Raw genomic sequence first — 16,003 nt, 5'->3', positions numbered from 1 at the left:
CTTGCTGAAAGAAAATTCCATCAATGATTTTAGCCACTTACATTTATTTACTAGATATCAAAATGGCAAAATAATTACAATATTCCCTTATTTTCAAGTGTGTTTAGAATTGCTAGAAGTATCAAATGAAAACCACAGAACTCTCCAAGTTGCACATGATTATGTGCACAATGCATAAAAATTTGGGAGACTTCAAGTCAATAGACACATTTACCTTTCATCAGTCCCACTCAACCAACTTTACATTTATGATTTCAAGCATGCAATATTTTAAAAGAAAATTTATGTAACCCCTTTCACGACATCAGGATATCCAAAATTGTTCTACAGCCAATGAAATACTTTGGTGAAGTACAGTAAAAGGAAATATAGGGGGTGAATCTCCCAAAATTACTGAATTGGTGGGAGAACTGTTCTAAAACCCAATTGTTCTGTCAGTTCAGCTTCTCACCTGAATTTCCACACTCTGTGCATTGCGAAGGTCCCAGTCATGAATCTCATTAGAAACCCAGGGGGTCAGGGCTTATTTGCGCTGGAGCTTGACAGTTCTGGCACCCTGCACATGCGCAGTGTTCCAATCTGTCAGATTCCCCATTTGCTGGCCAGCTCAATCGCGGCCCCCACAACAATTCCCAGGCCAGCCCTGAACCCCTGTCTCAGAGTACCCTGATGCACAGCTCCCCCCCCCACAACAATGGTGATTTTCCCCTACTCCCTCACCCCAGCAGGCCCCCCCAGCCCACCTCAAACACTGCCTTCCATTCATCAAAGACCGATCCTGTCTGTAGAGTGGCAGCAGGACCCCATGCCCCCACCGATCACTGCTAGGCCCTGCTCCCTTGGCACTGCCCAATGCCTAGTGTGCACTACCAAGATGCCCCCTGGGCATGGACACTTTGGCCCTTGGGCAGTGTCATGGGGCACAGGCTGGCACTACCAGGCTGTCCATGTCCAGGGGGAACCATCCCCCACCGCCTGACCCCTAGAAGGGCCCCAATTGGCCCCCCTTCACTCTGGTGAGGATTCCCATTAGTTCCCCGAACATGGGGAGCTAGTCTGAACCCTGCCAGAATGAAGTACTCCTGTTGGGTGGGAGATTCAATTGGGACCTGAAAGGTCCCGGTAATTAATTAATAAACATATTTAAAACATATTAAAAAAAGATTTAAATTACTTACCTGCCTTCCCACCAGTTTCCAGTGTGGTCGACCAGTGACTGTTTGCTGGCTCTGGGAGATGCGCATGCATTCTCCGTGCATGCACATCTCCCACCCAGACACAACAGAAAAGTTGTGGGTCACGATGAGTGAATCACAGCCGTAGCAGCCAGTCTGCACAAAGCAAGATTCCACAAATAGCAATGAGATAATGAGCAGGAAAATGAGGACTAAAACTGAGACTCCATCCATTCGTATTAGCGTTAGGATTAGCAAGTTTATTAATCTGAAGTTATTTAGTGTGTGAATAGACTACATGATGTCGGTGGGCATCGCAAACCAGACAAATTTCATTACCTGGTCTATTCTGGGTCAGCAGTCATTAACCCCATAGTAACAGTGAGATATTATTATTCATTTTACTCTCAGCTCCAAGTATATTTGTGCATACTAAATGCGGGAAGATTTTAGCTTGAATACATCAGTACTCAACTCCCCCAGCTCATTCATTATGAATATTTGAGTGAGATAACAAAAAGCCAGATGTCCTACTTGCCTTCAGAAAAAGAATGAAGACAAAAAAGGAGAAGGAATTAATTCAACAATCAATTCTAAGCAATGGTCAGATAGGTCATTTGATCTACTATCTTTGCTATTATCTTTGATCAATAATCATTACTTTCCACCCTACTTCTATCAGGAAAACCAAGATAGTTTAAGTGATCTATATTTGTGTTGTTAAATATTAGAAAAATAGGTACAGATTTAAGTGAGTTTAATTTAGTGTTTCTCTGATTTCAGAGTAGTATAGAAGTAGGCTAAGCAAAACTCTAGTTTGATTTATTTTGGACAAAGATGTTGGCATGTATGGGGGTTTTGGTTTCAGTTCAAAGTTTCTATTAAGCTCAGAGAGTTTATAGCGTGCAAAGTAAACAAAAGCTTGGAGAAGGAATAAATGGTTACTTAGCAACCAGGAACACCTTTAGGGTAGGAAGGTGTTTTGTGATTGTGTTAACTGAATTCATATCGGTTACTGCCAGGAAGCTAGAGGTTGACTGGTTCACAGCTTTAGAAGAAAAGGCATATGATGGAGTAATGATTAAGAAAACCAGTGCCAAAATCTAAAAGAAGGCTAGTTAAGGAAACTAGAGAAATTAAGAGAAAGCCTGAAGTTAAAGGAACAAAGGAAAGTGAATCTAGAACAGGGAAACTGTCCATTGAAGTCACAGATAGACCTGACAAAGGGATGGTTAATGGAAAGCCAGAAAGGTATCTAAAGTGATTCTAAACTTTGTAAGATCTTACTACTGATTGTGTAGCGATAGGTGAAATAATTGTGGAACAATTGGTAGCTGGATCTGAGTTTGTGCAAAAGCATTTAAGATAAAGGTATACTGAAAGGAGAATTGGAAAACTGAGAAGCGGATCCTGGCTAACACAACTGTGAGAATGCCTTTTTTGAAAGAATGGTTGGAAATGGCTATGAATTGGGAGAGGGGAATGTGCAGTGGACGTGGGTGTCCATGTGCGCCAATCACTGAAGGTAAGCATGCAGATGCAGCAGGCGGTAAAGAAGGCAAATGGCATTTTGGCCTTCATTGCAAGAGGTTTTGACCACAGGAGGTGGGAAGTGTTGCAATTATACAGCGCCTTGGTGAGACCACACCTAGAGTTTGCATGCAGTTTTGGTCTCCTTTTCTGCTCTCAAGGGAGCGCAACAAAGGTTTACCAGGCTGATTCCAAGGATGGCGGGACTGATGTACGGGAGAGATTGACTGAGTTAGGATTGTTTTCAGTGGAGTTCAGACGAATGAGAAGGGATCTAATAGAGACTTATAAAATTCTAACAGGACTAGACAAGGTAGATGCAGGGAGGATGTTTCCAGTGGTGGGGGAGTCCAGAACCAGCCTGAGGATTCAGGATAGACCATTTAGGATGGAGGTAAGGAGACATTTCTTCACCCAAAGAGTGGTGAGCCTGTGGAATTCATTATCACAGAAAATAGCTGATGTCAAAACATTGAATGCATTCAAGATGTGGCTATTTATAGCACATGGGGCAAATGAGATCAAAAGCTATGGGGATTAGACTATTGAGTTAGATGATCATCCATGATCATAATGAATGGAGGAGCAGGCTCGAAGGGCCAAATGGCCTCCTCCTGCGCCTTTACGTTTCTATGAAAACCTGGAGGTGGATCATTGATGAAAACAGCTGAGAGAAAGCACTGATTTTGAAGAAAATTTTAAAGCATATCTTCTTGAGAGTGTGATTGGAAAACACTCACATGACAATCATCTGGGGTGAATTTGAGGAAAAATCCATGGAAGATTGATTGAGTGGCATCTGCTTTCATTGCAGGGTAGGTTGTTGTCTGATCACAGTCAGTGTGGAGGGTTAAACGGACTGTGAGTTGACTGAAAACATTGTAGAATGAGATATTTTGCACACCTTTGTTATCTTTAAAATTTGTGTACCTTTGTGAAGCTAATTGGGAGTGAAGGAGTGTTGTATTATCGTTAAACCTTTCATGTTTAATAATTGTTTTGTTGTTAAAAGCTAATTGGTAGTCCTGTGACTCAATTACTCACATTTTCTGAAAAAAAGTAGAAGTTATGATCTTTGGAGTCAGGATTCCATTCTGGAACCTTCTTATTCTGTAGGTCATAAAATGTAGGAGCAGAAGTAGGCCATACGGCCCATTGAGTCTGCTCTGTCAACATTGCTCATTTTACTTGCATATTGCAAGATATTTGGGAATAGTGATCCATTGGGATTCACTATTCTTTCTTGATTTAAAGCTTTTGTAAGGAAAATAATATGCAGTGTTTAATTCACTGAGGTTTATATTTCTCTCCTCAGGTACCGCAGATTCATAAAGTTGTCCTTATAGGCCCTTATTTTATGTCCTTCATAGTTTTTGTATTCTGACTTTATTCCAGCTATTAAACTGTTCCCCTTTTCCTTGATATGAGGAAAGTACTGGTCACTCATCTAAAAGGCCTCTTCCACTTCATTTCTTCTTAATGTAGTAACATCTATAACTGATTGGAAAAATATGTTCCATCCAGTCCGTGGGAGCTGTGGACATTTGTCTTTCTCCGTCTCAGCTTTAATGAAGAGTTTTCCACGCCATCACTCTTGGGAAGTTAATCACACAAAAAAGTAAATTGTGTTCTCGCCTTCTGCCCTTGGAACAGATGCAATATATTTTTCCATTGTCTCTGGTTATCTTTTGTATCAGTTTTGAGGAATAATGAGTTGCTCACTGATGCTTTCCTTGTGTTCAGAATTCCCACAATTTACAAACAACTTTCTATCCCTCCAGCAATGACACACTCTGAACTATTTTCCATTCCTAGAATTCAATCACTGCAGATTTGCTGTCCATGTTTAGTACTAACTTGGTTGCCTGATCCATTTTTGTATTTAGGAAATGAGTCAGTTTGGCAAGTGAATGTCCCTGGACAGACTGACTGCCGGCTAACTTCACTTTTCTACTTTGCACTGACTTTACAAAGGCCAATTTTGTAAATGCTTATTTTGATTTCACCTTTTCGAACTCAGAATAATATTCCAAGCCATTTGCTTTTGGTTGTTTTGAATTGATTTTAAGTGTTTTCTTTTGTAGCAACGAGAAATTAATGGGATAAATTTTCCAGTCCTGCCTGCCGTGTGAATTGTCATGGACAGGAACGGAAAATTTAATGGACCGTTTCAAGGTCCATTGACCTCAGGTAGAACTTTACAGTCTTGGGGTGGGCGCAACTGGAAAACCCCACACCATGTTTCAGTATTTTGTTTCGAGTCCACAGAGCTCGATCATTCTCTGCAAATGCTGAATTAGCACCAACAACTCTTCAATTGATCTGGTCTCCTCTCTTTTTTCCCATTCTCCTTACTTGAAGATGTTGCCTGCACCAGCACACATTTTCACAAATGGTACCTGCCATCAGGTACTTCAAGTAATTGGTAATTTTTCATAAATAAGCCTACACTGTGAAAGTTATCAGGCTATTTAACTGGGCATCACATCTAGGCTACTATTCTTACCCAATGCCCAAGGTGCCTGATTTCCAACAGGGGTCATTGAAATATGGAATAACTGCATGCTAATGTGGCTAATTTTTCCATTTTTTAGCCGAGAAGGTCTGGGATCAGTAATGCCCTCTGTTGCTGCTAAGATCAAGTAGCTTAGCAGGAATCAGAAACTTTAGCAGCACGGTAGCACAATGGTTAGCACTGCTGCTTCACAGCTCTTGGGTCCTGGGTTTGATTCCTGGCTCAGGTCACTGTCTGTGTGGAGTTTGCACATTCTCCTCGTGTCTGCGTGGGTTTCCTCCAGGTGCTCCAGTTTCCTCCCACAGTCCAAAGATATGTGGGTTAGGTTGATTGGCCATGCTATCCAGGGATGCATAGGTTAGAGGGATTAGTGGATATAATATATAGGGATATGGTGGTAGGGCCTGGGTGGGATTATGTTCGGTGCAGACTCGATGGGCCGAAGGGCCTCTTTCTGCACCGTAGGGCTCTATAATTTGGTGTTTTACACAAGTACTGGATAGTACAATGCACAGTGGCATTTACCTCCCTCGGTGTACCCGAGCAGGCGCTGGGTTGTCACAACTAGGGGATTTTTGAAGTATCTTCATTGCAGTATTAATGTAAGCCTACTTGTGACACTAGTAAATAAACTTAAAACTTACATATCAGTGTTTTGATCTGACATTCATAAAGGTGTCAAAACTCCCCGAGATTTGACCCATCTGATATTCCATGCAAGGGAAAAAATCCCCCAAACAGCAATAGCCCTAATCAATACTTTTCAATATATTTTTGTAGCTAGCCATATTTTTGAAATTGCTTCAGATTACAATTTCTTTCAAGTCAGCTCTTTTCTCCTCACTGTGCAATCCTTGTAGGTTCAATTTTGCTGACTGTTAAGATTTCTGAATTTCCCTAATATCTGTTTGCTATGTTACTTTCTGGATTCTTTCCCAGCTGAACTGCTTTTTGTGTTTTTACATGAGATGGGAGGAGTTTCTTTTCGAATAGGCAGGGCTGCCTGCCCTCTGTTTTGGAATAGCGACTGCTCTCAGTTTGGAAATAATAACTGCTCTGTTTTTTTTTCCTTACATTTCCTTTTGTTTATCTTGAGCTAGTCACTGGTGTGTTGCAGTTTGCCTCTTGTGTGCTCCACTTTCTGGATAACTTTGTTTGGATGGGCTGAGCTGTTTCCTCTGACGTACATTATACTGTGGTGCTGTAAGTGGTTGGTAAGTGTGTTGAGTGACTGCCTTTTTTCTCAGACAAACTGAGCTGTATCTCCTAACTAGAAAGCAGTTTGAGTCTGACCCACACTCCATCTTAGAGGTTCACCCGTTCCACAGAGAGGAAGCTGTATACAAATTCACCTCCATGGGCATTGGGGATTATGTCTGTGTCACAATCGGTGGTGGAGCACCTTGGGGATTCAGACTGCAAGGTGGCAAAGAGCACAAGCAACCTTTACAGGTTACAAAGGTAAGCAGAACAATTTAATCATGATGGTCATCAAAGGCAGAATATTCCAAAGTAACACCCTGGAACTCCTTCAATGTAGTTGCTCAAATTAGTTAATAATTTTAAGACTGTGCATATTTATCACCCACTTAAAATCGGTGGGATTCATGGAATTAAAATTATTTATTCTTTTGGAACTTTTTGCAAAGTTTTTCCAAGTGTAACCGTTACCCTTTTTTTAGCATTCAATGATGATCTGTTCCTGTTTCTTCCAGTTAACACAAAATCATATATTTTAAAATTCTTCCAATGAGGCAATATTGCATGAAAATCTGATAGTGACCGTGGTGAAATTAAAGTTAACTGTGAGGTGAAAATAGTATTATCAGCAATAATCTTAAAAGAACTTCCTGTTGCATATGATTATGGAAGAGATTATGGTCTGCGGGTTGTTCTTGTTTTTTTTTGCTGTAGGTAAATGAATATTGAATCTTACACTGGGCAATTGCAGGGATCTGCTTTTGATTAAACCACACCAGTTAAGTAGCATGAAAAGCATTACCGAACATTAATTGACAGCACATAATTCAACTTCAGGAGAAAATTCCTGCTTTCAAGAGGGTGGGAGTAGTATTTATGTTCACTAGTCTATATTTAAACTTTTGCGTAATAGAAAATTTTCTGTTTAAAAGAGACAGCAGAATACAATGCAAAACTCATTCTACCCGATAAGATAATGCATCACAGATGGCCAAAAAAAATGCACTAAATGGCTGTTTCTACCCAATTGGATTTAAGATTTGAAGTTTTATATTATTGATAAATAATATTTTACTATGTTATCTTTTAATTAATTTTTTGAAACTTTTATAAGGCTTGAACAGTTCAAGTGTTGGAAAACATGTGGTTTGCTGCATTATCCTCAAGTCGATTATTTGAAAGATACGATCATAGAAATGAAAATTTACTTGATTTTAACCCAGCATGTTGACCAGTGATGTTGTACATGTTCTGCCCTGTCGCTTTTGATTTAGACAAAATATAGTGAAATACTTTGTGCCTTACAATCTGTTAATAAAAACTTGAAATTCAAATGTATCTGCCTTTAAGAACAATGTTTGAATTATTGTTAAGTCAGGAGGAAACATTAACAAATCTCTTATTTATAATTTGTAGCCTGTAGCATTATTTTAGATTTAGTCATAAGGTGATTTATTATGTAGTGCCAGTGTGAGTATTATTTTCTTTTGTAAGAAATCTGGTTCAATAGCTTAACGAGTAATGAAAAAAATTGGAAATAGTTACCAAGCTACATTGAAAAGTGGGAAAGAACAACAGCTTAGAAAGTCTGACATCTAGTGAATCTTTTGGGCAGTTGCAAAATTTTTTAAAAACCCTGCAGGGTGAGAGACCAATTTAGCCATATGTCTGGGCTTCATGAGTGCACAGCAGGATTTAGTATTCCTCAAAACAATTTTCACTCTACAAATTTACAAAACTGAAAGACAAGTAAAAGAAAAAAACGCACATATCATGATTACCATCTTCATTACAATGTATTTGGTTCATCTTTTTTATTTGTTTATAAATGCACAATGTTAAAATGCATAGAAACACATTATTGAAACATTTCATTGTCTCATTTACACAAATGTACACCATTACCATGATGAAAGCAACACGTGATACTTCATAATCCCCAAAACAGAAAATAGTTTTGCCAAATATTTCTAATCAAAACTTTGACCTAATAAGTAATTGTGATGAGATGTTAAACAAATGATTCAGCTGTAAGGATTTATGCAGGCTATTTTAAAAAGGTTTGCTGCCTGATAAAGTTATTCTAATTATTAACAGATCAGTTATCCCACACAGTTTACATTGCGCTTGATTTTGGATACAAAAGTGAAGTGAAGTACAGAGCATAAGTCCTTCACACAATATTCTCACACAATTTCAATGTTTTATCAGTTGAGGTGCAAAGAAATATTCGGCTGGTATCTGATCAATCTGCCCTTCAGCCTCACATTTTGTAGACTTGGAAGGGATAGAATTTTACAGGACAGGTTAGCCATTATTTCTCAGAATTGATTGTCATTTTTGACAAATACCTCCCATCATAATCATTAAACTATGCAGAAAACATTCTTCCATTATTATAATCCAGTCATTAAAAATTAAGAATTTGTTTGCATTAAATTACCACTTTCATAAGTAAAGTACGGTCTGTCATCCCAGTTAGGAATAGAGCCCTTATTGCTTTGGTAAAGAGAGGTTTTCGGTCAAGCCATGGGAAGACATTGGTTTAGGCCTGTTTTTGGGTGCAAGATGATCAGTGAACTCTAAGCATCACCAAAAGCCAGAAGTCTGTGGCTTGTCCAAAATTGGGTCTCGCCTGAATAATCCTAATGAGTGCTAAGTGCCAACTGGGTATCCAATTTTAGTTCTCCAGTTTTCTGAAGACCAACTTGGACCACCTGTGACCCAGCTCAGGTCCTGGGTGAGATAGGTATGGTGGTAAGGGAAAGGTGTGTAAGAAATTGAGATTGAAGAAGAGAGAGCTTGAAGTATTGCTGTGGAGGTTGGGTGGAGGAACAAAACTGTGCCTTCTGGCTCCTCGTTAAGGTAGGATAAAATTTTAAAACTTAATGGCCAGAATTTATCACTGTTCATGCTAGCAGGATTTTCTTATCCTGCTGCAGTGAATGCAGGTTTGGCTGGGCCACCAAATTCTCTGACCTCGCTACAACAGGTGTGAGGCATGAATGGCAAATAAGATTGCACCCAGTATGAGGTTTACAGCCTCCAGAAGATGCTTACTGAGTCCTGATCAGGCCTGATCAGAAGACATTGACAATTAAACAGAACTTGTCTGATGCATCCTCTGATCAATCTTTAATAAAATTTTGATCAGGCCCTTAAATATGCATTAGGTCTTTCACTGAGTTCCTTCAACATGGGAAAAAAATTCAACACCATATATTAAAAGCTTTATCCTTATTGCTAATTTGGAATAGATGGCTGTTACAAGTCACATGACCATAGGAATGACCCTTTGTCTGTGAATTACACCCCCCCCCCCCCCCCCAACAGGGGCCTCGAGAACAGGATAAGTATTTTCTCTGCTTTTTGAACCTCATACCTCAGCATACAGATCCCTGGTAATCACAAAACCCTGCCTGCAAATCTGCTAACAGATTCAAATCACACAGAGGACTGCCCAGTCCCATGTCTGAAGGGAACCATAGGAAAATCATTTGCATCCAATAAGTTGACCTTGCTGGCAGAGTCAGTGAATCTGTCTAAACAATGTCAGACCCTCAGTATGAATAGTACCTCTTTCAACAACTAAAACCTGGGACATAATCAAAGCCAGTTCCAGACACATGATGAATATCCTTATTGAAGTCATTGTAGAGAAAAATGGCCACATGATCCAAGTGACTACTTTTAAATCTATATATTCATTTGTGAACTGAGAAAGCATCAGTCTGCTGTTTTAACATTCAATTGGTAAGCTACGAAGAAGCAGACCTCTCCAGCAGAGCAGCAGCCTGCACACCAAGCATGTTTCTGATGGAAGATTACCTACTATCACATACAGAACCAATCCCATCTCTGTACATTTACTTTATCTTGTGTTATCAGCATCAACTGAAAGTGGATGCTATAACTTCAGACTTTAGCCAGCCGAACACAAATGTCAATGTGAAAGAATTCCTCATTGGACTCTGACTTTGGATTCTGAAAACACAAGAACTCTTTTCTGTTTTTATTTTTATCCCTGTGTGTGTAGTTGTGTGGATGTATCTATGGAGTGCGGAGCTGCTAACACTCCTCCCCAGGTTTTGAATGTGAAAATAAACGGGGGGAGCCAGCCAGGCAAAGGGGTTAGGTTGGGTCTGGGGTTGAAGGGTGTTCTGTGCTGGGGTCAGTCTGGGTGTTTAAAATAGTTGCATAGAGGTAAGAAGAGGTTTTATTTCTTTGAACATTTTCTGCTCAACTATTAGTGCAACCCTGGGTACCGTCCAAAGTTAGCGATTTAAATCATTTGGGGTTTCTGCCAATCCAGTGCTAGGGAGTCCAGCTGTTATGGCTCAATAATTCAAAGCTTTTGCTTATAAACAGGTGGTTGGAGAAAATTGATAAAGTTTGCTGGTCTGTAACAATTAGCCAATGCAAAAGCTAAGATCTGGTGGCCAGGGATGCTTGAATATCACCCACAACAATATGGCATTGAATGGATTTCAGTGGACATGCTTTATGTAAATACGTTTTTTTTTTGTCCTGTTTCATGATCAAGAAACAAGGCCTATTTAGTTTTTTTTGTGACCTTACTGAAAGCCATATTGTATTTAGAAATTTCAAATGGAATCCCCTCATTAAGAAGAATTGTTAATTGTAAGCATGTAGAAGGCTTATGGGCCCTGCACTGTCTCAAGAGCCCGGCAATGCATCAGAGGTGACCACACTGCAAGCGATTATGCGGTCAGAAGCATTCTTGTCGAGGAATCCTCCTCTATACTGGTGGCAGTAGCAGCTGAGACCATTATTTTTATTAGCCACACTGAAGCCTTTTAACAGAACTCCCAATTGAGGTGCCTCACCCATACCATCTGCTTCAGCAGCACTCACATCTCCCAAGGGGCTGCTGGCTATGCATTATTGTGGGCTCTCCATTAGATTTCGCACATCCGTGTCCCACACACCATTGCTAATTGTTCTCCTCCTGTTGGATCACACCACAGGGTGCCTCTCTAACGTGAGTGAGGTCGGAATCGGCAATTGGTCTTGACATTTGACAATATTTAAAGTGGAGGTAATTCCTCTCATGATGAGAAAGGGATTTTGCCACCTCAGTACAATACTCATAAGACTAAAGCTTTCTTATAGCTCCCACAAAAAGAAATTCCCCATTGTAGCCCTCACGCCCATCTTCTCACTTGGTTGTTCCCATAGGCTGAACTCATGAACTCAACAATGTATAATCTCAGGGTAATCTGAGCATAGATTTAGGCCTCATTTTGACTAATGTGAAAATTGCTGTGTTTTATTTTTTATGATATTAGACAGCATCATTTGATGTAAAGCTGGCTTCAGTCAGTATGACTTTGGGACCGTTCTATTGTTTTGTGGCAGTATTGGATGGAACCTACTTCACTCAATCAGACCCATTTAAAGACTGCTACCTGTAAAATTAGGAAATAAGGCTGCCAGTTTCCCCAGTGTGCTACAACATGCATTTCCTGCCAGTATCAGCCTGTCCATCTAATGGGCAAAATTCAACCCAATAAATATATTTCTTTTTTAAATTAAGTGGTTTTGTTCAGAAGGTAACAAAGCCAAACATCCTGGGTGGCTGGAAGAGTTAAAGCATTGTTCATATGTGGATTGACAGATGGAGGCACTGACCATTCCAATCTCACTCATTGCTGAGCTATTAAGGCAAACCTGGAAAGAAAATGATGAGAATCCAGACACCAATAGCTCACCTTATAAGGTGTAAGATCCACTACACACACAGTCCGCCTGTTTGTTTATGTTGAGGGAACGGTAGTAACAGAAAAGGCATTCCATGGTATAAATCACAGGTTCATGCCTGCCAAGATATCTGAACTCTGGGTGAACTGAAATTCAAACTGTTTATCTACAGCATCACTTCTTGAGGATCTACCAAGAGACTGACAAGGTATTCATCCAAAAGTCCCTGCACTTATCATAATTGAAGAAACATGGGAGTGATATTGATCTTCACCAGTTGTACATGACAGCCTCATCCCTCAGCAGTCGGTTTTAGTGTATGTAGTTTTCCTTTTCGTTGCCTTCAACAGAGAAGGAAATCAGGCATTGCGTAACACAGGCTGCTAATTCATGATGAGCCTATCTCTATGGCAAAAACAGTTTTCACTCCCACATTCAAGGAAAAGGTACATTACATCTTTGTGCATTATACCTCTTTGTATTGCTTTGCTGTATCGCCTGGCTTACACAAACTTTTCAAGTCATAAGTAAACATAATCAGATCATTTGGGGCAGCATGGTGGCACAGTGATTAGCACTGTTGCCTCACAGTGCCAGGAACCCGGGTTCGATTCCTGGCTTGGGTCACTGTCTGTGTGGAGTTTGTACATTCTCCCTGTGTCTGTGTGGGTTTCCTCTGGGTACTGTGGTTTTCTCCCACACTCCAAAGATGTGTGGGTTAGATGGATTGGCCATGCTAAATTGCCCTTTAATGACAGGGGGGCTAGTTCGGGTAAATGCACGTGGTTATGGGCATAGGGCTTGAGTGGGATTGTGGTTGGTGCAGGCTCTAGGGGTTGAATGGCCTCCTTCTGTACTGTAGAATTCTATGATGCTATTTTAGCCTGTCATGGTATATACGGATGTATCCCTTAGCATCCCCTCAAGGGATGCACAGTATTTAAATATCAATTGTACATGATAAATCCAGATGCAGGCTTCAGATCAAAGGAAACTCAGTGATGGAATGGATCTCAGAGAACACTGGATCTATTTCATTGTCAAATATATCACATCTTAAGATGTCCCAGAGTAATTAACAGCCAGTGATTTGTTATGGAAGACCACTTTCTTTGATATTTACATCATTCTCCCACAGCAGTGCTATGGTTCCTTCTAGTTGCTGAGGAATATATAGTACAAAAGGACAGTGTCAGCTATCTCAGGGAAAAGGATGCGAAGTAGAAAGGGACTACAGCACTGCATTAGGAGAAAGTGAGATTAAAGAATTTCAGTAACTTTTTGCCAGCATTCTTTGAGAAAATAGGTCAAGTTGGACAACAAAGGGTCATAGGGCTGTTGATGGGCCTTTTAGCAACAATCTTTTGCCATCGCAACATCTAGGAAACTAATTTCAACAAACTAAGGAGAAAAAAAGGGAGTTTAGCTGTTAGGTTCATCCATTAAAAGTTAAAGTTAAAGTTTACTTATTAGTCACAAGTAAGACTTACATTAACACTGCAATGAAGTTATTGTTATTAAGTGAAACATCTCGTGAACATGCAGAGATTATAAGCATCTCTTGTTCAAACTCAGTATACAGAATGTATGCATTAAGATAAGAATTAGGTCAAATATATTTCCAACATTGAATAGTACTACAGATGACCATGACATGCACAATTGTTCAAAATGTACAGAAAAAACAAATATGAGGAAAGCTGAGCCTTCAGTTAAGTTACACTCTCTGAGTGAATTGTACCACCAGTGTCATTGGTAGAGGATGATTGTTCACCATTGCATCTGAAGCATAGATGACGAGGTTACTGTAACATCCTTAAGTAAGCAGCCACAAAGATACTGGATGCATTGGTTTTAATTTTCCAAAAATCTTGGATTCCAGAAAGTCCCATCAGATTGGAAAATAGCAAATGTAACAGAATGCAACTGAAAGCAGGTGTCTGCAGGTCAATTAGCGTCACATTTGTCATCAGGAAAATACTGGTATCTACTATTAAGGATGTTTTAGTAGGGCACCCAAAAATATTAATGCAATCAGATAGAGTCACCATTGTGAAAGAGAAACAATGTTTGAGTAATTTATTGAAGTTCTTTGAAGTAACAAGTGATATGCATAAAAGGGAAATGTGGTTCACTTGTATTTCCAAAAGGCCATGTCAAAGATTACTGAACAAAATAAGAGCACTCAGTGTAGGGACAACATATCATTCTGGATGGAGGATTATTAGCTAACAAGAAGCAGAGAGCAGAGACTAAATGGGCTATTTTCCAGTTGGCAAGCTATAACTAGTTGAATTCCCAAGGGTCACTGCTCAGGCCTCAACTATTTATAATCTATATCAATGACTTGGATGAGGGGACTGAACGTATTGTTACTAAGTTAGCAGATGATACAAAGATAGGTAAGAAAGTAAATTTTGAGGAGGACACAAGAAATCTGCAAAGGGGTTTAGACAGGTTAAGTGAGGGGACAAAAAATTGATAGATGAAGTATATAGAGTGAACCTGTCCAATTTAGCAGAAAGAATAAAAAGTAGTAAATTATTTAAATAGAGAGAAATTGCAGGACTCTAAGATACAGACAGATCTGGATATCCTGGTACTGGAATCACAAAAAATTGATATGCAGGTAAAGAACATAAGAACATAAGAAATAGCAGCAGGAGTAGGCCATCTAGCCCTTCGAGCCTGCCCCACCATTCAATAAGATCATGGCTGATCTGTTGTGGCTCAGTTCCACATTCCCGCCCTCTCCCCATAACCCTTAATCCCCTCTCTTATCAAAAACCCATCAACCCGCGTCTTAAAAATATTTAGCGAGGTAGCCTCCACCACTTCAACGGGCAGAGAATTCCAGAGATTCACCACCCTTTGAGTGAAGAAGTTCTTCCTCAACTCCGTTCTGAACCGCCCCCCCCTTTATGTTGAGGCTGTGTCCCCTAGTTCTACTGTCCTTTCTGAGCGGGAAGAGTCTCTCCACCTCTATCCTACCCATCCCCTTCATCATCTTATATGTCTCAATGAGATCTCCCCTCATTCTTCTAAACTCTAATGAGTACAAGCCTAGTTTATTCAGCCTCTCCTCATAGCTCAACCCCCTCAACTCCGGCATCAGCCTAGTAAACCTCCTCTGCACTCCCTCCAAGGCCAAAATATCCTTGCGTAAGTATGGCGCCCAAAACTGCACACAGTACTCCAGCTGCGGCCTCACCAATGCCCTATACAGCCGCAGCAAGACCTCTCTACTTTTATATTCAATCCCCCTCGCTATGAAGGCCAGCATCCCATTAGCCTTCCTGACCACCTGCTGCACCTGCAAGCTGGGTTTTTGCGACTCATGCACAAGGACCCTGAGGTCCCTCTGCACCGTCGCCTGCTGCAGTTTTTTGCCACGTAAGTAATAATCCTTCCTACCATTATTGCTACCAAAGTGGACCACCTCGCACTTGCCAACATTAAATTCCATTTGCCAGTTCCTGGCCCATTCGCCCAGCCTATCTAGATCCTTCTGCAGACTCTCCACACTCTCCGCACAATTTGCCGTTCCCCCAATCTTGGTGTCATCAGCAAATTTCGACACCATACACTCGGTTCCCTCCTCCAGATCATCTATATAAATGGTAAATAGCTGAGGTCCCAGCACCGACCCCTGGGGCACTCCACTAGTCACCAAGTGACTAGGAAGACAAGTGGTCTTCAAGCAAGTGATTAGGAAGACAAATGGAATTTTGTCATTTATTGCAAGGTAGGGAGGCTATAATTGGATAGGAAATTGGTGAGATCATATCCAGAGTACTGTAAATAGTTTCAGTCTCCTTAATTAAGAAAGAACATAATTACTTTAGAAACAGTTCAGAGATAG

The 16,003-nt window shown here is 40.4% G+C and overlaps 1 protein-coding gene across 1 annotated transcript in view; it reads left to right on the top strand.

Moving 5' to 3' along the window:
• The first annotated feature begins 6,519 nt into the window (after window positions 1-6,519).
• The window catches only part of LOC145344312 (synaptopodin-2-like), a 105,062-nt gene continuing 95,578 nt past the window's right edge, over window positions 6,520-16,003 (top strand). The window contains exon 1 of the mRNA XM_080191413.1: window positions 6,520-6,681. Coding sequence (XP_080047539.1) covers window positions 6,577-6,681 — 105 coding nt within the window. The 5' untranslated portion in view covers window positions 6,520-6,576. The remainder of the gene's footprint in view (window positions 6,682-16,003) is intronic.

Source organism: Carcharhinus amblyrhynchos, chromosome 1, assembly GCF_965287045.1.
Source record: "Carcharhinus amblyrhynchos chromosome 1, sCarAmb.v2.hapA, whole genome shotgun sequence".
Lineage (NCBI taxonomy): Eukaryota > Metazoa > Chordata > Chondrichthyes > Carcharhiniformes > Carcharhinidae > Carcharhinus > Carcharhinus amblyrhynchos.
The sequence above is the reverse complement of the archived record's forward strand: the minus strand, read 5'-3'. Positions and strand labels throughout refer to the sequence as shown.